This window comes from Leishmania martiniquensis, chromosome 14 (assembly GCF_017916325.1).
Source record: "Leishmania martiniquensis isolate LSCM1 chromosome 14, whole genome shotgun sequence".
Lineage (NCBI taxonomy): Eukaryota > Euglenozoa > Kinetoplastea > Trypanosomatida > Trypanosomatidae > Leishmania > Leishmania martiniquensis.
The window spans coordinates 34,334-53,970 of NC_090149.1; the positions used below are offsets into that span (position 1 = coordinate 34,334).

The window sequence follows — 19,637 nt, forward strand, 5'->3', positions numbered from 1 at the left end:
ATCGCATTGCGTGGTCCCTCGCATTCAGCCATCCGATCGAACCAAGAGTCCCCACCGCTTCGCACGGCGACGTCCTCGGGGGTGGGGATGGGGGGCTGTTCCATCTGCTAAGTACGGCAAGCGGCGTCACTGCTCTTGAGTCTTTGCCCCACCACTTCGTCACTCTCTGTTGCCCCCTTCTCTTCTTCGCGCTTTCTCTGAGCTTTGTTTTATACCAACTGGTGGCGCTCACCCGTCCTCTCCTCCACAGCAGCCGCATCACCTGGCAAGGGCATGAGGCTGAGTCTCACGGAGAGCTGTGTCTGCGTCGCCGTCGCTCTGGGACGCGAGCCTCCTCTTTTTTTTCTGCTTCGGATCGCTTGTGGGTAGCGTGGGCAGAGGTGCTCTGTTGGCCGCCTCTTTCCATCGTGCTCAGGTGGAACATGCCAATTTCTGGCACCGCGCGCACCATGCGCAATGGTGTGGCTCAGACTCGCTCCGTGTGCGGCACATCGTTCGGATCACTTCAGCGCTGTTTCTCGTCGCTATTCGAAGAGCGCCGCGGTGGTAGTCGGGGCGACTCAGGAGACAAAAGCGTCGCCGCCTTTGCCATCAACGCTGACAAGTTGGAGAAGAGTAAGGCGGTCATCATCAGGAAGGCCCACGGAATTCCGTTCCACATCTCAGATTCTGAGGCAGTCGACAACGTGTGCCGCCACCACGGGACTACGGTCGAGATCCACAGCGTGGAGCGCTTTCTCATGCCGTTCTGGCTCACGGAGACGTCTGCCTCCGGCACCTTCAAGGTGGACCTTCTCCAACGTGATCGGACGAATATCACCCAGCCACACTACTTTCTGTGGCTGGAGGGCCCCAGGTACCAATTCAACTACCCGTTTGGGGAATACATGCCTATGAATCAAATCTCTGCGTCCTACCGGGAGCCTCTACAGGTAGTGGAGCGCTGCCTCACTGGTACCCATGTGCCGTCGATGCTGCTCTCACGATTCGAGCTGCTGCAGGAGGTCGAAAAGATGGAGCACCGGCCCACCGTTATTCCCTTCACCATGTCGACGATAACGGCCCTCTCGGTGATGGAGCGGCGTGTCAACCGCCGCGTCGTTATGGACCGCATCGACCGAGAACTTCGCAAGTTTCACGGGACCTTTCTGAAGAGCAACGTGACTGTGACGAGTCTGCACATGCTGGCGTCAAGGATTCGGCCTGCGTTCCTGCCGCTGTTCAAGCTGACGGTGTCCACTGTCTCGCATTCGACACCGTTACCGGTGTTTATCTGCGGCGCCACTGGCAAAGTGGTAGGGCCGGTGCTGCACGTACAGCGCCGTAAGCGGCTGTGGCTGGCCGCCTCCGCGGTGGTCGGTACGTTGATGAGCCTCGCACCCCTCGTGGACCCCGGCGTCGCGACCGCCACGGCGTTGGCGGCTGCTGTGTCCTCAGGCTTTGTTCAGCAGGCAGTGCAGCGGGCACGCTTCGTGCGGGAGCAGGCGCACCAGATGATGCAGCTCAAGTCTGTTGGCGTGCTGAACCTTGTCACTGACAGTGCCGGATATCGCTGGACCCCAGAAGAAGAAGAAAAAGAAGAGTACGAGTCCCGCGAGGAGCTGCGCCGCCAGGCGCGCGAGAGGGACGCCTTTCAGCAGCGTGTGAAGGAGGAGGAGGCGCGCGATCGGGCTCGAGCCCGCGGCAACCACTTCGACCCGAAGAACCGCCGCCGCACCGACTTGGCGGATGTGGATCCCTGCGGCTACTACGAGCTGCTCGGACTTCGGGGGAAGGAGTTCTCTGCAACTGCGAAAGATATCACGAAGGCCTTCCGTGAGGCGGTACGGATGCATCACCCCGACGTACACCCGGAAGGTTATGCGGAGAGCAAGAAGCGTCACATGCAGCGTATCATCGAAGCGTATAAGATTCTGCACGACCCCCAAACGAAGAAGCTGTACGACTCGGGCGAGATGAGCGGCGCGCCGAAGTAGACCTCTGAGGTATGAAGTGGCAGGAGGGGGCAGCAAAAGGGCTTCAGTCTTGTGTGCTTGCTCCAGGAGCTTCTACTCAGTCCCTGCACGGTCGCCCTCTGCCCAGTCCCCCAATACGTGACTCGTTCTCACCTGCCCCCACCCCGCTGATCTCGCCCAGTCTTGCTTCGATTTTTCTCTTGCGCATGTGTCAGCGGGGCCCCCTCCCCTCACTCTGTCTTGTCACAGCCCTCGTAGATGTGCCGGCAGCCGCACCACATGGCGGCATCCGTGTGCATCCTTACTGAATGAGCACCCCTTTGCGCTCCTTAACGAAGGGAGCGGCTTTGGTACGCACGGCACCATGCCGTCTGCTGATTTTCGCCGCGCCGGTGTTGTGCTTCCCGAATGCGGCGCTGGTGTGTGTGTGTGTAGCGGGGCCCAAAGCCCTCGAAACGAAAAGCGAGCATCCACAAGCACTCTTCCCGCGTTGGCCTGCGCACCCCCTTCGCTGCGATCCCCCATTGTCCACCCTTTCCTCTCATGTGACGTGTGCGCGTCGCTCTTTTCCTCCTCTTTGACCGTCTACGTATGTCCCCCTCCACTGACTCTGCTCCGCACGCGGGCACTTCAAAGCTGTCGTTCACTTCACGGCAGCGCTCCCCTCCCCCCGAACTCTCTCTCTCCCTGAGGCCCCGGCATAATGTCTTCAGCTATGAATGTGCCGCCGCCGCCGAGGGCGGCGGTGCCGCTTCCTCCACCAGTGATCAAGGCTCCGCTGCCGCCTCCCCCCATCACAGTCGCCGGCCCTTCACCACCAGCTGCAGTCACTGTGCCTCCTCCAATAACAGCAGTGCCGCCACCACAGCTCGTGACGTCGGCTTCGCCGTCACCAGAGGTCGTCGCTTCTATGCCACAAGCGCCAAGCGTCGCTGCAGCTGTGTCAGCACCACCGCCACCGCCCTCTGCAATCGCTGAGGGTTCGCTGCCTCCGGCAGCCGCACACACTGCCCCGGCAAGTGCAGCCGCCTCACCTGCACCAGCAGCAATGGTGCCACCGCCTGTGCAGCCGATCTCCGTTGATGCGTGGCAAAAGCTGGAAAGCACGGCTCCCGAGAAGGTTCCCAATATGGCGGCCACCCGCTACCTGGCGGTGGAGGAGCGGGTGCGGGATGAGGTTTGCCGGCTCTTCATCCTCTCTGGCTATGATGTCGGTACCCTCATAGCAAACGTCGTCCAAAGCCTTCAACATGTGGGGCGCCATGACGTGGGTCTGTTGCGGAACGAGAACAGCACCGCCTTCACCATCACCCAATCCGTCGCGTACGCGCGGCAAGCGGACACCCCAGTGGAGCAGCGACGCTACGATGCGGCGGAGGCAATTGAACGCATCAACCAGGCTGGCAGAGAAGCCGAACGCACGCTCTCTGAGATGGCGCAGTGGGTGACAGCCAATCGACGACCAGCAGCACCAGTGAGGAATGCCCCCATGGCTTCAGCGCCGACGCTCCGCAAGAGCGCCTACGAATTGCTGATGGAGCAAATCACTGCAACTCGTCGCGGACGCGGCCGGCAGAATCCTCGCGCCTCCTCACCAGAAAGGCGGCCAAAGTGCGCAGCAAGGGGTGCGGAGTGCGGTGAGTACCCCCACTCCTACAATGGCAGCTACCTGCTGCGGCGCTATGGGGGTTCGTACGATCCGCAGCGCCAATACAGCCATTACCGCTACTACGGCCTTCCTCCACCGAAATGACGACTTGATATGTTCCGTGCAGTGCGGTGATGAACCGTAGCATAGACAGCGGCAATCCTCGTAGCGCACCACCATCGAAGTTGGTGAAAAGAGCCGTGTGGTCGTGTTTGGAGTTTTTTGAAGTTCGATCGCAACGCACGGAAAGTCTTTGATAATGCAATAGATAGATCGTGCGTCCTTGCTGCACCCTCCTCTCGCCTCTGCGCGTGTGCAGACGTGCGGTGGGGAGCTGCACTCAAACGAAGCGCATAGGGTGTCAGGGGGGGAGGAGCACTGCACACACCGGTAGGGGCATGAATGTTGTAAAGCGCATAGTGCGCCGCATACCGGTAAGCGGGAGCATTTGCCCGAGTGACTGCCACTGCGCAGTGATGCCGTCACCTGTGCACTGCACGCACCGAAATGATATCTTGAAGTAGAAGATTCATGCCCCGCGGCTTCCATTGGGCAGGCTCTGCTGCCACGTGTGCGCCTCAGATTCGTCCTCTCAGCGTCGGCCAAGTATACTTTCCAACAGTGCGCATCCTCACACGGGCAGAGGGCGCAGGCGCCGCGCCAAAGATTGAGGCGCCGCTCTTGCACGTCTTCTGCCCCCCTCTTCTTCCTTTTTTTTGCCTCGGACTGTCTCGAAAGGTGCTCTTACGAGTGTTACCTGTCGAGTCGACAGGGCGAAGGCTCCCCCCCTGCTCTATGGTATGACCCCTTTCCTCCACTGCCCATCTTCCCCTATACCAATCCTCGTAGTAGGAGCACCTCATCTGGCATACACACACACATTAGGTATAGAAGCACTGCCACGGGGACAGCGCTCCCCCCAACCGCGCCTACAACGGCATACGCAGCTCGTGTGCGGACCAACTGTGGTCTATCGCCGCATGCCTCGTCGAAAGATCATCATCGATACAGACTGCGGAGGCGATGATGCCATTGGCATCATGACCGCGCTGGTAGACCCCAACACCGACGTCATCGCCATGACGGCCGTGTGGGGTAACGTCGACGTCAATCAAGGAATGGAGAACCTCGGCAAGCTCCTTGACGTATTCGAGCTCGACATCCCTTTCTACAGGGGTGCCAAGGCGCCGCTCGTGTCAGATCCCGAGACGGTGCAGTGGGGTGGCTTCGGCAAGGACGGCTTTGGCGATGCCGACTTTCCTCGGTCCGCGCGGGTCTCGAAGCAGGCAAACACACACGCCGCCCTCGCTATCATCGAGCTGCTGCGAGCAGCCAAGCCGGATGAGGAGACAGTCTATCAGCTCGTCTGCCTGGGACCCCTCACCAATATTGCTCTGGCGATGCGACTTGAGCCGGATGTATTCCACGCGCTGGGCAGCGAGACGGAGCCGGCCATCACCATCATGGGTGGTGCAAGCGAAGCAAAGGGCAACTCGAACTTGACGTCAGAGTTTAATATCCACTGTGACCCTGAGGCTGCCTACATCGTCTTCAATCAGCGCCACATGCGCCCCATCCGCGTTGTTTCGTGGGAGGTGACGGTAGACTGCTCCATGACGTGGGCGTTCTTCGATGAATGGATAGGCCGGCGGGGGGACGGAGGGAAGGTGCAAAGCAAATTGCAGGTTTTCATTGAAAAGGTGTTCCAGCGGCTGGAGACCTTCACCCGCCCGCTACCCGACGGCAGCAAGGCAGATGCCGGCGACGCCGAAGTGACGCAAGACAACACGTGTGTAATCCCTGATGCGGTTGCCATGATTGCCGCCCTTCACCCCGAGAGCATTCTGGATCGCTTCATCACCTACTGTACCGTGGAGCTGCATGGGCGTGAGACGCGCGGGCAGACGTGCCTGGACTGGTACGGTACCAAGCAGTCGATGGCGAAGCGAGGGCGGTGGAACAACTGCGAGCTCATCGTTCGTGTTGATAACGCACGTTTCTTAGAAGCGATGGCTGGCATTCTTAAATATAAAGCATAGTGGGTGCACCTATTTGCGTTGATGACGGCACAAACGCCACGCTCGCGGTGATTTTGTCTTCACCTTTTTCGGTGTACCTGTCGATGCGCGGTCGTGCGTCACCGCTGCAGGAGGGGGGAGGCGGAGGTGCAGCGATGAGCTTTCACCGCACGAGTTCCCCGGCAGACTTGCGCAGCTCTTTTCACCTCTTGCTAGCGTAGTGTGATGAGTGCCGCTCTCTGCCAGGCGCTGCCTACTTTCCGGCATCCATCCCCCCACACACAAAAAAAACTGCCTTTCGCCGGTACGCCGACTGTCGTCACGCGAGCGAATTTCGCACGCACTGTGGCAGGAGAGGCGAAAGGGGCGAACCGGAATGACCACGGAAGCCGATGTGCTGAGCTCTGTGTGCGCTGTGTGCTTTTTCTTGTTCTCGTGCGTCATCTCTCTTTGGCCAATCAATGCGCCTGGCGGCTCACAATGAGGTCTGAGGCTCATCTTGCGCAGCCCTTAGATGCTCATCACAGACAGACAAGCACATATGTATACACAGTGGTATATATATATACACCCACGCACATATGCGCACGCAGCTGATGTGCACACTCGTTGGCGCCATTGTGCGAGTCGTCCGCTGCTGCCCTATTCTTTTGAAGGGGGAGGGGCTCATCATCTCGGAGGTCGGCGTCTCGCTGGCTTCAGCCGCCTCCCTCTCCTCTCTTCTTCCCCGCCCCCATCTCCTTCCCTCGCCAACGAATGTCTCTCTACCCGCCGGTACGTAGCGCCAGAAATGAGGAAGCACGTGGGCAGGTCTCTGTGTGCTGTCTTCCCCTCAAGGATCGTTGAAAAAAATCCGTTAGAGTTCCCAGAGAGCCGGCGTTGATCTCGGGGGAACAGAGGAGTGAGCAGCTCAACTGTGTTGCCTTCGTGTACACGCGCGCGCACCATGCGCTGTATTGGCATTCTTTCCCCTCTCGCTCCTCTTCGTGTGTGTGCGTGCCGCTGCTGTGTCTGTAGTTGTTTCCCTTCGTGTCAGTGTATGGGCCGCTATACGTTGCATCCCCCCTCCCCCTCTCTGTCTCTGTCCTCTTTGCTCTGCCTCAAAGCAGCCGAGGTGGTGCGGAGCGAAGAGCGGCAACGATGGCGTGTGTCGGTGGTGATGGGTCGGTACTGAGAGGGCTGCAGCGTACACAAAAGGGGAGGCAGCGGTGCCTTTTGTTGGGCTGGTTTGGTTGATGGCTGTATGCATTCTGTGTTCTAACGTCTGCCTTCGCCCCCGCTCGTGTGTATGTGTTGCTCAGTAGCACGCACACACACGAGCCAAAGGCCTGAAAGGCACGCTGCAAGCATTCCACGTCGCTCCACGATGCGCACTTCTTCCGCTGCCCCCGTATTCCCTCGCCACTGCCCATTTCTGTGGCTCGGCATGAACAGAAGAGAGAGAAGGACGTAGACAGGGGCGTGGGGTAGCGCGGCAGTTTCGTGGGAACTCGATGATATTGCTGGCGCTGCCTGATGCAACGGCTGCCGTTTCCCTTCCCCCCCCCTCCACGTCACCCATCACTTCTACCACGCTTTCTTTCTCCTCCCACACTCACCGCCGGCACTGCCGCCGCATGCCCTCGATGGAAGCGATAGCCCGTCTGCACAGCACCGCCGCACGTTTACCCATCTTTCAGGTGCGTCAGCCGGGACACATATTATTTGTGTGCGGTTTTGTCTGGGCAGGGGATCGCCCACTCGTGACCTGAAAGGGACCATCACACCTGCGCACACGCACCCACACAGAGAGAAAGAAAAAAGAGGGGGAGAGAAGCTAGCGAGGCTAGGGCCGGCGCATGGGGGCCTTTCGTCGTCGCGGCTCATGCCAAGCAACGCTGTCCCTGCGTACGAGGGAAAGCAGAAGGTGTACGCTCTCCTGAACGGGACTTTCCACGCGGCGATTGTGCTTGAGGTGGCAGAGGACGCCACAAACGGCGGCTTTCTTTACTACGTCCGCTATGTCGAGCAGGACAGCAGGCTGGACCAATGGCTCCCGGCAAGCGACCTCAAGGAACGTTACCAGGGCCGCGCGCACCATGGCAGCGGCAGCGTCTATCAGCAGTGCTCCTTGAGTGGTATCAAGACGCGGCGGCAGAGCCATGCAACAGGGCAACAGAGTGCGGAGACGGCATTGGTGATGGGCGAAGGGGCTAGCATGCCCACAGAGGTCTCTGCGAACGCGAAAGGCGGGGGTGCCGCCCCGCATTTGGTAAAGGTGTCGAAGACGCGCGCGAGACGCGACAGCGCGTTCTTCTCACGCACCAAAAACATATACTCGATCTGCATGGGGCCGTACGAGGTGGAGACGTGGTACTTCAGCCCGTACCACCTCGCCCGGCCCGAGGTGCAACAGCGACTGCAGGCGGCGTCGCAGTGTGTGACGGGCAGCACGGAACTGCAGTTGGTGCAATCCAACACGTCCTCGGGTGTCACTAGTGGGCCGAATAGCAGTGTCGCCAGGGTCGGAGGCGGCAGTGGTAACAGCGGGAGCATCAGCGTAGGGGCTGGTGGATCAAACCGAGGGAGCGGTGCTGGCGCGCGGCCGTGGCCAATCGCTACCCGCTCTTTCTCTCTCCACATATGCCCCTACTGCCTGCGACCTTTCCTTGACAACGCGGCGGTAGTGCGGCACCTCCAGCAAGACTGCCTGCGGCATCCCCCTGGCAACGAGATCTACCGCGACCCAGTGCGGCGCCTTGTTGTGCTAGAGCTGGACGGCTCACTGCAACCGACCTTCTGTGAGCACCTCGCTCTCCTCTCGAAGCTTTTTCTGGAGCACAAGGCGCTAGACCATGACATGACACCTTTCCTGTTCTACGTGCTGTGCTCCGTGGAGACGCACGGGCTGCAGGTACTGGGATACTTCAGCAAGGAGAAACAAACGCCCGAGCCGTACAACCTGTCGTGCATCCTGGTGCTTCCGCAGTACCAGAGCCGCGGAATCGGTCGATTCTTAATCGAGCTCAGCTACGAGCTCTCGCGCCGTGAGGGTAAGGTCGGCACACCGGAGAAGCCCCTCAGCGACTTGGGTGAGAAGCTCTACCTGGGTTACTGGGCCGACTCCGTCACCATGGCCATTGCCCGGGCCATGGAAGAAGGCCACTGCGTCTCCATGGACTATCTAGTGCAAGCAACGGCTATGATTCAGTCAGATGTGCTGCGCGCCTTGCAGCACCAGAAGCTTCTAAGCGGACATCAGCTGACCATCTCCGAGGACATCGTTGAGCGCTGCTACGCCAAGCGACTGAAAAAGGAGAGAGACATCACGAGCTACACCTTCTACGCCCACTTACTCAGCTGGGCCCCTGGCCTCTACGAGGAGTTCCGAGGGGTGCCGCCAGTGCCAACGTTCGTGCCTTGGCGTGGCGCACGCGCACCCAACTCGCGAACCAGTGGCTGATGAAAGCCCACGAGGCGGCAACGGTCACTGTTTTATTCTACCCTACCATCCCACCACCACCCCTATGCGACTGCCGCGCTTTCTTTGGAGCGACTCTGATAGAGGAGCAGGGGTGGCGAAGGTTGAGGTCTGCATGAGCCTGACACAGCCTGCCGACCAGAGTGAGTGGAGGGCGGCGATGACGGCAAAGCGAAGGTGTCCACGCGTATGTGAACCTCTCTGGTCATCTTCAGCCCACGCATCATGCCCCCCCTCTCATAGTTCACCCCCCCCCCGCACATCTACGCCGTAGGAGTCGCAAGGAAGAAGCACAACGAAAGCGACCCCTCACGCACTCTGCAATGGTGACCACCTGTAAGGCGAAAGAAAAGGTCTATTTTTTGGCGGGTGAGCCGCCACTGAGCCCGCTGAACGCGTGCACACACACACATATATATATATATAATATGCATGTAGGAGGGAGGGGGAAGGGGAGGGTCTTTCTTCCCCCTCCCCCCTCCCGGAAGAGATACACCTTCTGCCCTCACAACTCTCTCGGGTGCACTGGGTGGATAATGCAGTGTCACTGCATCCTCTTGTACGGCGCTACATGTATGAGCACGGGTCTCATCTCTTCCGCTCGCCGACGTATCGCCCACTCGCTTGAAGATTTTGCTGCCCGCTCTCCTCCTCTCCCTCCCACAACACTGCGCGCATCGCATAACTGAGTCGCTGTTTCACCGAATCTCCCGTCGCAGCTGCATGAGAAGCAACGCCAGCCCCGTCTCTCGGTCACCGGATTTGTCCGCATAGCAGCCACGACGGCAGAGTCCCCGAAATATCGCCTCTTTTTCTTCTGGCATCCTCCCACGCGCCCCCCTCCCTCTCCCCTCAGCTCTCTATCTCCATCTACTCGCCATAGGCGCACGCATCCATTGCCTCTACAATGCGCAGGGCATCAGTCTCAAGCAGCCTCCGGAGCTGGTGCGCTGTGGCGTACCGCTACTGCTCCGCCAGGCCTGCAGGCGACAGCGCGAAGCTGGACGACTTGGCTGCTGCCTACTCTCAGCTGACGCTGAGAGAGGTGTCTGATCTGCAGCGCCTCATATTCAAGAAACTAGGTCACAGTGACGAATTCTACGAGAAGGCGCTGCTGCGCGGCCTCGGTGGCGGTGGTGGTGGCGCGGTCACGATGGCCCCCGCTGTTGCGGCGGCGGCAGCAGCATCGGCGGCTGATACCCCGGCCGCTGACGCGGTCAAGACAGAGAAGAAGAAGGTCGAGAAGCTCACGTATGACGTGAAGCTGTCGAAGTTTCCACCCGAGATCAAAATCAAGCTCATCAAGGAGCTGCGCAGCGTGACAAATCTTAGCATCGCGGATGCGAAGAAGGCGGTCGAGAAGTGCCCGGGCCTTGTGGCCACAAACATGGGGAAGGAGGACGCGGAGAAGCTCAAAGGTCTTTATGAGAAGCTTGGAGCCACGGTGGAGCTCCTCTGACCGCCGCGAAGGCATTTCAGTGCCCGCGTGGTGTGTGCGGCGTATCCGCGCTTGCCTGCCTCTGCGTGTTTGTGTGAAAGGCGGCAAGTAAAACGGGCGCCCGGCCGCCTTTGTACTTACGTGCTGAGGCACACCGCTGATGAGCATGTCTGCTGTCAGTGGTTTGAGCTATGAGAAGTGAAGAGAGCTGACCTGTATGCACTCGGGAGATGATGGGACCGCTAAAGTGGGCACTGCGCGCTTTCTGTCCGTGTGCATCAACCCGGGTGTGATTGCTGAGTGCGTGTACGAGTGTCTGTGTATGTTTGTATGCGCTATCGTGTCCTCTTCTGTAGTTAAGAATTGCCCACAAAACAGGCCCGTCATGAGTCGCCAGGACACCACACACACACACACCTCCTCTCCGTTCCACCCTCCTCCTGTCGCGCAGGCCCCGTGCGGAAAAAGGCAATGCGAGACGCTGGCAAGCGTCACTTCGGGAAAGGGGGGCGAGGAGATGGCGACGCAGCTTCAGCTGCTTCGTCTGCCCCCTCCTTCCGTATGTATGTTGTTGCCGAAGAGAAGAGCAGCGTCCTGGCTCACCGTCTTTGATCCCTTCCCCCTTTCGCCCCTGCTTGCCTCTCACGATTCGCAGACTGGACCATGCAGCGAAGGTGCACATGCACTGATAGGGACAGAAGGGGCAGCTGTGGACTCTCCTACGCAACCGAAACGCAAATTGTAAAAGAAAAAGGGAAAAGAGAAGTGGAAAGCAGCACAGAAAGCGCAACGTGGCGGCGTTGACTCCCTCAGAGAGGCGGGCGAGCTCGCGTGTTTTCGTGCATGGCCTACTACACCGTAGAAGACATCACTGATCGCCGCATCAACGAAGATGACGGCGCCATCGAGTACGCGGTGAGGTGGGAAGGGTTCGCCGGCGAAGTCACGTGGGAAAAGCGGCAGCAGCTAACAGAGAACTGCGCAGAGATGGTGCAGGCAGTGGACCAGCGGTGCATGGACGCCACTGATGAGGAGCTTGGGCGTTGGCGCGACGGGGAGTGGAGGCTTGACACGAAGCAACCGCCCGCCCCGCCACCGCTGATGGGCGCCACGGCGGGGCCGCGTAAACGCAGCAGGTCAGCCTCTCCGGCTGCTGCCAAAGACTCTGAGCAGGCAGGAGTGCTGAGCGGACTTCTTCTTCGTCCTCGAGGCGGCTGCAGTGGGGCCGACGGCGCGTGCGCTGCCAAACGCGCGGCGGAAGAAGGGGCAATTCTCCTGCTGGGAGAGGTAGTCTTGGCGGAGGAAGCATCGGAGCTGCTGAATCGCCCCGGCAGCTACCAGAAGAAGCGGAGGCTAGCGGCTGCCAGCACTGCCGTCACCCTTCACACGGCGCCAGCCCTAGACCTCGCGAAGCGCTGGCGTGACACGCATGGGCAAAGCCTCCTGCACAGCGCCGAGGTGGCTCAGTCCATTACTCCTTTTCAGCCCAACTTTCGCCTCCACGGCCGCGATCCGGAAATGCTGTGCGCGATAGCGCTGGAGGCGGAGCGCTCGTCGCACCTGCGCATCATCAGCATCGCGCCTCCGCTCACGACACACAGCGGCTCTGTGTTTGGGCGGCCTGTCACGCTAGACTCTCTTGTAGGAAAGAGGGACGTGGAGCAGCTGCGGCTGGGTGTGCAGCTCGAGTCTCCGCTCCTCGGCAATGCAGCTCAAGAGCTTGTAAAGCCACACGTGGAGCAGATGGTTGTGCGGTACATCATTCCTGAGGTGTCTCCTGCCGCCGTCGGCGGTCTGGCCATTCTCACCCCAGAGGTGTTCCCTGTGCAGGGTCGCATCGCCTCGATGCCACTCTCAGTCTTCCGGACCGTTTATCCACAGCTGCTCATTGACTACTTGCTCCAGAAATCCGTCGTGCTGCATGGATGCATATGAGGGTCGAATGAAGGGGTCAAGTGCCCCCGCACTCTCGCTCCTTCACTGCCCACACTCCACCGTTGCCGGTGCCCGTAACCCGCTGCATAAGGGTACCCCTTACGCAAGTCTAAGTCCTTTTCTTTCCCTACAGCTCGCGAGATCGCGCAGCTCTGCAACTGGCACCAGCGGCTCGCATCCTCACATACTGAAAGCCACTGCGTGCCACCCTTTATGGCATATTGCATAGCGCACAGCCGAGAAACATTCGAGAAGGGTGCGGTGAGGTCAGGCGGCGGCGCGCACAATCGTCGCGAGCGTGACAGCGCAAGCGGAGGAAGATGCTGACGAGAGGGCGCTCAAGGCACCCGCCTGTGCTGTGGGGATTCCCTGAGCGCCGGCTACGCCGCTTCTTGTATCACCGGCATACCTGTCCGCAGAGAAGGAATCCCTCACACACTCATCTGCTCGGCACACATTGGCGGAAAAGGTGAGGAAGAGGGCACAGCTCTCAACGTGCGTGGCATCTCATGGGGCCCGGCGCCCCCGCTCGGCAGATACCGCACAGCTCCCTGATTCCCTCCCCTATGCCAAACCACCCCTGGTGGGGGTGCCATTGGGTCAAGCACCGACGGCGAAGGGAAGGTCAGAGCGATGCATCGCTACGGATGCCAGCGGCCAGGCCCCGAATGGCGAAGTGTCGGAGTAGTCTACAACAGTGATTACGCTTATGCGATTTTTATGGTAGGCGAGGTTTCACCGTGGCTGGGATGCCCATATCACCCGGCTCTCACTCTGCCCACTGCTGTGTGTGTGGGGGGGGGCGGCTGTGCCATACACCCCCCCCCGAGGGCAATGCACCATGTGGCGACCGGCATTACAGGTGTGACTTTAGAGTGAAGCGAGAAAGTGCGTGTAGGCGGGCATTGGGGCAGAGGCTGTGCTCAGGTGACTGAGGCGGCGTATTTGGTGTTACCGTCCCCCCCCGCTGCTTTGTACGGTGTGATGGGCCTATGGCGGGCGGGGGCAAAGCGGCGTTCAACTCGTGCTTTATGGCAGCGAGTGAGCACTGTGAAGGGGGAAATAGCGCCTCAAGCACATTTTGGGGGGGCAGCCGCGCCTGTGTGTTGAAGTTGGCGGGGTTTCGCCACCTCGCCAGCGATGCATTGTGTGACGGAAAAGAGTGAAGTCAGTGAAGGTGCAACGCGAGCGAGTCCTGGTCCTGCTAAATCGCATCGCACGTGACCCCGTGCAACGTGCGCGGAGCTCGGCGCTGTCATCGTAGTAGGTCTGTGACAGAGTCGCTCTTGACTTGCTTCGGCCGAAACTCCATCAGCGTTGATTCTGCGTCGTTCTCGGCAACGCTTTACCGTACACGGCAGCTTTTCTCTGGGTGAAAGGCGACCTCCCTCACCCTTTCTCTTTGCCTCCCTCCACGTACTGTTATTTGCATGGCTTCACGGCCCCGCCGTCACACGCGCACACAAAAAAAACGCGGGACCGTTTGACGTCTCCCTTCCTTCCCCTCCTCCGAAAAGGCGCAGCGCGCATATGTTTAACAAAGCACGTACACAGAAGAAAAAAAACGCACCCACACAGAGTACATGCGCTCCACTCAGATTGCGAATGCGCGCGTCGCTGATCTCACACCTTCGCTGTACCATCACCGCGCCTGCTATTATTTTGTTTGTGTGCTCTTATAGAGTTCGCGGTTCCGTCCGGCTCCGCTCTCCCCATCTGCTCACTCATATCCCCCTAAGCGCGTAACCGCCCCGCCCCTCCCTCGACTCCGCTACACTCGGCCTCAAGGCCTTCCCTCGCCTTATCTCGCCGGTCCCCTCCGCGCTCTGTGTGCGAGGCCCTTTCGCAAGAAGGTCTGTAAGGGGTATTCGCCCACTGAATTCGCAGAAAAGAAGAACACAGACAGATATACAGAAGGCACACACTCACCACTCAGACGAGCTTCGCTCACTGCACGCGCAGAGAAGAGGGCGAGGTCCACACATCGACGCTGCACGCCCACTCGCAGGCGCACGTTCAGACCTCGCGTTGCTTCCCCCGCCCCCTTTCCTTCGAAGACTCAGTCACCGTCTGTTGTCGTCGCTGACCAATAGCGGGACTGCAGTCACACTCACGGACAGTCAAGCACGGAGCCACGGCGTGTGTAGCGCTCCCCGCCTCTCACCGAACGCTTTTGCCCAGTACTGCCGCTGCTGCAGTTCGCCGACCCAAAGTTTTTGGCACGCAGCAGTCGCGCAAAAAGAGGAGATTAAACTCAACAGAGAAGCGCACCGACCCGATCGCGCACAGACACTCGCATAGACAGAGACGCATATATCTGTGTGTCTGTAAGCCAGAGATCAGCACTTCAGCTGTGAGCGTTGATGCCACGGCTGCCGCAGTGGGCCACAGCAGGTAGCGCAGACACGAGAGGACGTGTTCGACCACTTACAGTAGCAGAGTCTGGAAGGCACTGACCTCCAGCGCCGTGTGATCCACCACCACCACCATCACCCTCATCGTCTTCTGCCCAAATACACACAAGCCCATCTGAGAGCGTATCGCTTGCGCTCGTCGCGCGCACGCCGACAAGTCCCTGCCGCTGTGTGCACCCTTCTCCCTTTCTTCCCTTCATCGCAGCTCACCATGCCGCAGCTTCAGCAGCTTTCCACGCATGGCGCCGCAGGGTCAGCGTCGCAGTTCATGAAGCCCCAAGGTACGCTGCAGCCATCGGCCGCATCCTCGCGGGCGCTGGCCCCCCCGGTTCCCAGAGCAGTCCTGTTCAATACAGCGGGCGGCTTTGCGTACCAGGTGATGACCTCCGCCTTTCAAGAGACAGTGGCGCCAAACGTGTGTATCTTCACGGTGCGGCGAATCCCGGTCGCCAACGCCCGAATTCTGTCTCTGCACCTCGCCGCCGCCGCGAGCTGCAGGCTACCCTTCTGCGTTGTGGAGTCTGGAGTGACTTGGAACGATGTGGTGACCACGCTGATGCTGCCTCAGCCAGCACAGCCCCCTTCCCAGATGTGTTGGAACGTCCAGGTCTTGGGCCAGGACGTCAACAGCGGCGTCTGGGTCCCTATCACGCCCTCGCTATCCTCGCAGCTGGAGACGCGCTACTTCCTCTGCACCGACGTCGAGGTGCTGTTCGGGCATTACCAAACCTCCATTCTCTACATGCAGGCAGTTCCGCTGACGGCCGAGACGGCTGGGCCCGATTGGCGTACCCCGCCACAGCGCAGCTGCGCCATTGGGGCTACGCCGCCCCCGGCTCCAGTCAAGGCGCCACGCGAGTGGGGTACACCAGCACCGAGCCGAAACGCCTCGCAGCGGCACGGGACCGCAAGCGCACCTAACGCACCCGCACAGCGCACAGGTGAATCGAGACCTCGCAGCTTGGCGGTCGACTTCGATTTGGCCGCGCAGAAGTCGTCGGCACAACCACCCGGCCCCCCAGCAGCGCAGGCAATGTGGTCCCTTGAGGCGTTCGTCAAGCAGCAAGAGCGCTGGGGTCTCCGTTGCGAGGAACTGCGGCAGCGTGCAGCAGGTGTTACACCGCGGGAAGCGCTGCAGCAGGTGCGTGAGGAGCTGCGTTCGTGCCGTGCTGCTTTTGAGACGGACGGAGCCGTCACACCCACCTGTGCAGACAAGGGTGTTGCCACGTGGGCGGTTAGCCTGCTGGAGCACCAATGCGCGATGTTGGCTGACGACGTCTACGCCACGTACACCGGAGGCCGAAACGAGCACCGCTTTCTCCTTCGCCTGGCTCGCAGTCGTCTTGGTCGCGCTTATCAGTTGGCTTGCAAGGTGATCCATGTCGCCGACTCGGTGCTCAGCGCTGCTGGAGCGGCGGATGACGCGGGTGCTGTCTCGCCTGACTTTCCCCGCGACTGGCTAGCGCTTCTGCTAGCCTCGCTACGCCTGCGCAGTCTGCGGCACCTGGCCCTTGCGCACGCCTGTGGGGCTGTGTCGAAGGGACAGCCGCAACCGCTCTGGGCGATGGAGACTCTCGTCGAAGAGGCAGTGCAGACGGCCGGGTGGATCCTCGAGGCGCTCTTCAGCATCCGCGAGCGCGGCGACGTACCTGGACTGGCGCAAGCTGCGCTGGCGGATACGTTGCTAACATGCGCGCTTTCCCTCGCTGAGCTAGCAGCGTACCTTTTCACAAACACGTCGCACCGCTGCGAGCTGATGGCCGCCGCGGTGCACGTCTGTCGCGTGCGCTTCCAGCTAGCACGTGGTGGCGGTGATGTCGACTGGCTGCCACAGTGCGTGAGCGATGTGGTGGCTCGCATGCAGACTAAGTTTGGCAGCATACCGCTGACCTCATCCGCCTTTACAGACTACGCCGCCCTTATTCGACTGCTGCGGGAATCCGCCGAGTGTGTGGAGATGTGGAACAGGGCAGCGGCTGCGCACGCCGGCACCCCAGAAGCGGACGGCCAGCCCGAGCCGCTGCCTCTGGGATATACCGTTACAGACCTCACGGTGACGGCAGCTGTGGATGCCGCGTTTGTGCGCGGCAACACTTTGGTGCGTGAAATTCGCCGCACCACCGCGGCAGTGCAGCGGTGCGCGAACGTGCCTACCTCGTGGAAAGACTCTCCACAAAACGGGCATCGCCGAACCGTCGCCGAGAGCAGCGAGCACGGTGAGGTCCGCTCGTCACCGCAAGCGCCAGAGGCGTCGTAACAGCATCGTCCAGCTGTGGCATGGCGCATGCGGCATCGATCCTCTTTCAGAGGTGCAGGAGTACTGCACCTGTGCGTATGCGTGTCGCCGACTCGATTTCTCTTCACTGCCACCACCCTGGCGCTTTTGCCTGAGATACGGCACGGAAAGCGGCACAGCGTCTGTGTTCCTGTTATCTGAAGCGCGCTCTTCTTCTCTGACCCACGTTGGCGCTCCCCGTCCTTCACCCCCTCCACTCACTGGCACACCTCCCCCTCCCTCTCCCTGATTGTTTTGTTCAGCTGTTTCTCAGAGCGAAATGCATTGAAGTCTCCCCCACTTCCCCCACCCTTTTTTTCGCGCTATTCGTTCCGTTCTCGCTGCCTCACTGCGCATGTGTGCCTCCGAATCTCTTTGCGCCTCTCTCTCTCTCGCTTACCCAGCGGTGCACGCGCAGAGGCAAGCAGAGAAACGCATAAGTGTGTGCCAACAGCACCACGCGTGCACGTACGCGTTTCTATCGAAGCATATATCGATTCGCATCCATTGATGATATCGGCTCTGCGCGCCGCTCTGCATCCTTCCCAGTCCTCATTTTTGTGACTGGAGGCGTCGCATACGGCCATGAAAGAGAGGGGTAGGGGCGCAGCTTGTCCATTTTGAGCCGACATGAGCGGGCCCCCTCCACTCCAGCGCCGCTGGTAGTATGGCTGTGCCTTCCCCTATGGCCCTTTTCTCGCGCCTCAGCGCTCTATTTTGCTGCCGCCTTTCCCACGCACTTCCTGTAACCACATCGGGCTCTCTCTCTCCCACGTGTACCGCTGCTCACCGCGACAGGGCTTTGACGCATCTTTTCGGCACATCAGCTCGAGAAGTCTTCCCACAGCTCCTACGCAAGCCTTCTTATTGTTAGCCGGTCACACGCCTGCCCCTCAGTGATGCCATATGTGCATGCGGGAAGGTGAAGCAGCTGCGTCTGAAGCGGCACCTGCTTAGTGCAGGCCAGTGAGGCGTGCAGATGATGGTACTGGTGCAGGGAGCGACAGACGTCTCGAAGTTGCTTGCAGAAGTGGAGGCGCACGTTTAACAGCTGCACTCGGCGCTGCGCGTGATTCGGCTGGCAACGCTACCGCGGCAGCTCCGGGCCAAAGGCCTCGCACAGAGCGGCATCGCTGCCGTAGCCCGAAGAGAGTCGCACTCGCGCTGGGGTCATCGAGAAGTCCCCCTAAAGCGCGGTACCCGGCGCAGACAAGCCTGAAGTAACGGTCGCGATGCTAGACGCGGCGAGCGCGATCATGAAGTGGTGGCCTGTAGCGCTGGGCAAAGAGATGGTGAGCCACTGAAAGAACAAGGGCGCGAGCCTCTCTGCGCTGCAAGCCCCCCCCCATCTCGGAGGAAAAGCAGGGTGGGATCGGTCGGCAGCTCATGACGGACGTAGGGGAGTGAGATGAGGGCGGAGGCCGCTGCTACGAGGCGCCGCCACTGCAACTGCACCTCGGTGCAAAGCTGAGGCAGACGGCGAGGCATATGCGCAGGGTCGATCAGCTGCCAAAGCCGGAGCTTCACCCGCACGCTTGGAGAAGAGGTAAGCTACCTTCCGCACGTGATCTTGTGCTGCGAAGCAGCGAGCGACCTGACCAAAGGGCTGCCAGGAGGGTAGTGGCCGTGTCGTGCGCATGCATTAACAGGATGAGGGCGTACACGGACCTGGAGACGCTTGGGCGCACCGACCTCGGGTCTCTCCAGTACACTCCCAGGCCTGCTGACCACCGTTCCAGCTTTCACGCCTACTTCATGGGCTCTGCGCATCCGCACGTGCCACGTGGACTCCACACCCGTCAAGCAGAAGGTGGTTGGGAACAAGGACTACCTGTGCAAGACGGGGAGAAGCTGAGTAGGCAGGCGACTGGCGAGCTGCGGCGTGCGAAGTATGTTCGCGTGCGCCTGGCGCCGCACCACCTGCAGCATGGGGACTGAGAAGCCGAATAGGTATCCGCACACAGCCACGCACAGTGTGTGTGTGTGTGTCGCTCTCTGCACGGACTCCGCCCCGCCCTTTACGTGTGGCTCGTATATCTGTAGAGGAGGGGTGTAAGGGGGAGAGGAAGGAGCGGGGGTCGATCGCCTCTTCTCGCAGAGCGTCCGCCGCTCACTCGCTGATATGTCGAGTGCCACAGTCAATGGGGCCTTTTCTATTTTGCTGGCGCTTTCGCTGACACGTCTTCTTTCTCTCTCACCTTACACCCCTTTCTGTTTGTGTGCGCACTCGAGAGGGAGCACTTGCTCGCAGACGATTTTCTCGGAAGCTGCGGCCATGCCCCTCCCCAAAAGGCCAACCTGCAAGCATGACCGACTTTGCCGCCGAAAAGGGTACGGGAAAGAGTGGCAACTGAGAGCGAGCGGGATGGAGACAGGCAGTGGCGGGGTGGCACAGGGCCCTTCCCTCCCTTCCTCCATCACCTCCAAAGGTTGCCTGCCGCTGCCGTTCCAGCACTTGTCTGCCGCTTGAGCATTGCAGCTGGAGATTGTACCG

General features: G+C 60.3%; 7 protein-coding genes across 7 annotated transcripts; all 7 read left to right on the forward strand.

Annotated features, from left to right (window-relative positions):
* Positions 1–422: 422 nt before the first annotated feature.
* Positions 423–1,976, forward strand: LSCM1_04813 (uncharacterized protein; the record flags this gene model as incomplete). The annotated part of the gene is made up of 1 exon (XM_067322301.1): positions 423–1,976. The coding sequence occupies one exon, from the start codon at positions 423–425 to the stop codon at positions 1,974–1,976; it is 1,554 nt and encodes a 517-aa protein (XP_067180074.1).
* A 682-nt stretch (positions 1,977–2,658) lies between these two features.
* LSCM1_04814 (uncharacterized protein) lies at positions 2,659–3,708 on the forward strand (the record flags this gene model as incomplete). The annotated part of the gene is made up of 1 exon (XM_067322302.1): positions 2,659–3,708. The coding sequence occupies one exon, from the start codon at positions 2,659–2,661 to the stop codon at positions 3,706–3,708; it is 1,050 nt and encodes a 349-aa protein (XP_067180075.1).
* An 875-nt stretch (positions 3,709–4,583) lies between these two features.
* On the forward strand, positions 4,584–5,642 carry LSCM1_04815 (uncharacterized protein; the record flags this gene model as incomplete). The annotated part of the gene is made up of 1 exon (XM_067322303.1): positions 4,584–5,642. One exon carries the CDS (start codon positions 4,584–4,586, stop codon positions 5,640–5,642), a length of 1,059 nt encoding a protein of 352 aa, XP_067180076.1.
* A 1,843-nt stretch (positions 5,643–7,485) lies between these two features.
* Positions 7,486–9,063, forward strand: LSCM1_04816 (uncharacterized protein; the record flags this gene model as incomplete). Its single annotated transcript, XM_067322304.1, has 1 exon — positions 7,486–9,063. The coding sequence occupies one exon, from the start codon at positions 7,486–7,488 to the stop codon at positions 9,061–9,063; it is 1,578 nt and encodes a 525-aa protein (XP_067180077.1).
* Positions 9,064–9,988: 925 nt separating this feature from the next.
* LSCM1_04817 (uncharacterized protein) lies at positions 9,989–10,540 on the forward strand (the record flags this gene model as incomplete). Its single annotated transcript, XM_067322305.1, has 1 exon — positions 9,989–10,540. The coding sequence occupies one exon, from the start codon at positions 9,989–9,991 to the stop codon at positions 10,538–10,540; it is 552 nt and encodes a 183-aa protein (XP_067180078.1).
* An 822-nt stretch (positions 10,541–11,362) lies between these two features.
* On the forward strand, positions 11,363–12,454 carry LSCM1_04818 (uncharacterized protein; the record flags this gene model as incomplete). Its single annotated transcript, XM_067322306.1, has 1 exon — positions 11,363–12,454. The coding sequence occupies one exon, from the start codon at positions 11,363–11,365 to the stop codon at positions 12,452–12,454; it is 1,092 nt and encodes a 363-aa protein (XP_067180079.1).
* A 2,625-nt stretch (positions 12,455–15,079) lies between these two features.
* LSCM1_04819 (uncharacterized protein) lies at positions 15,080–17,125 on the forward strand (the record flags this gene model as incomplete). Its single annotated transcript, XM_067322307.1, has 1 exon — positions 15,080–17,125. One exon carries the CDS (start codon positions 15,080–15,082, stop codon positions 17,123–17,125), a length of 2,046 nt encoding a protein of 681 aa, XP_067180080.1.
* Between the last annotated feature and the right edge of the window lie 2,512 nt (positions 17,126–19,637).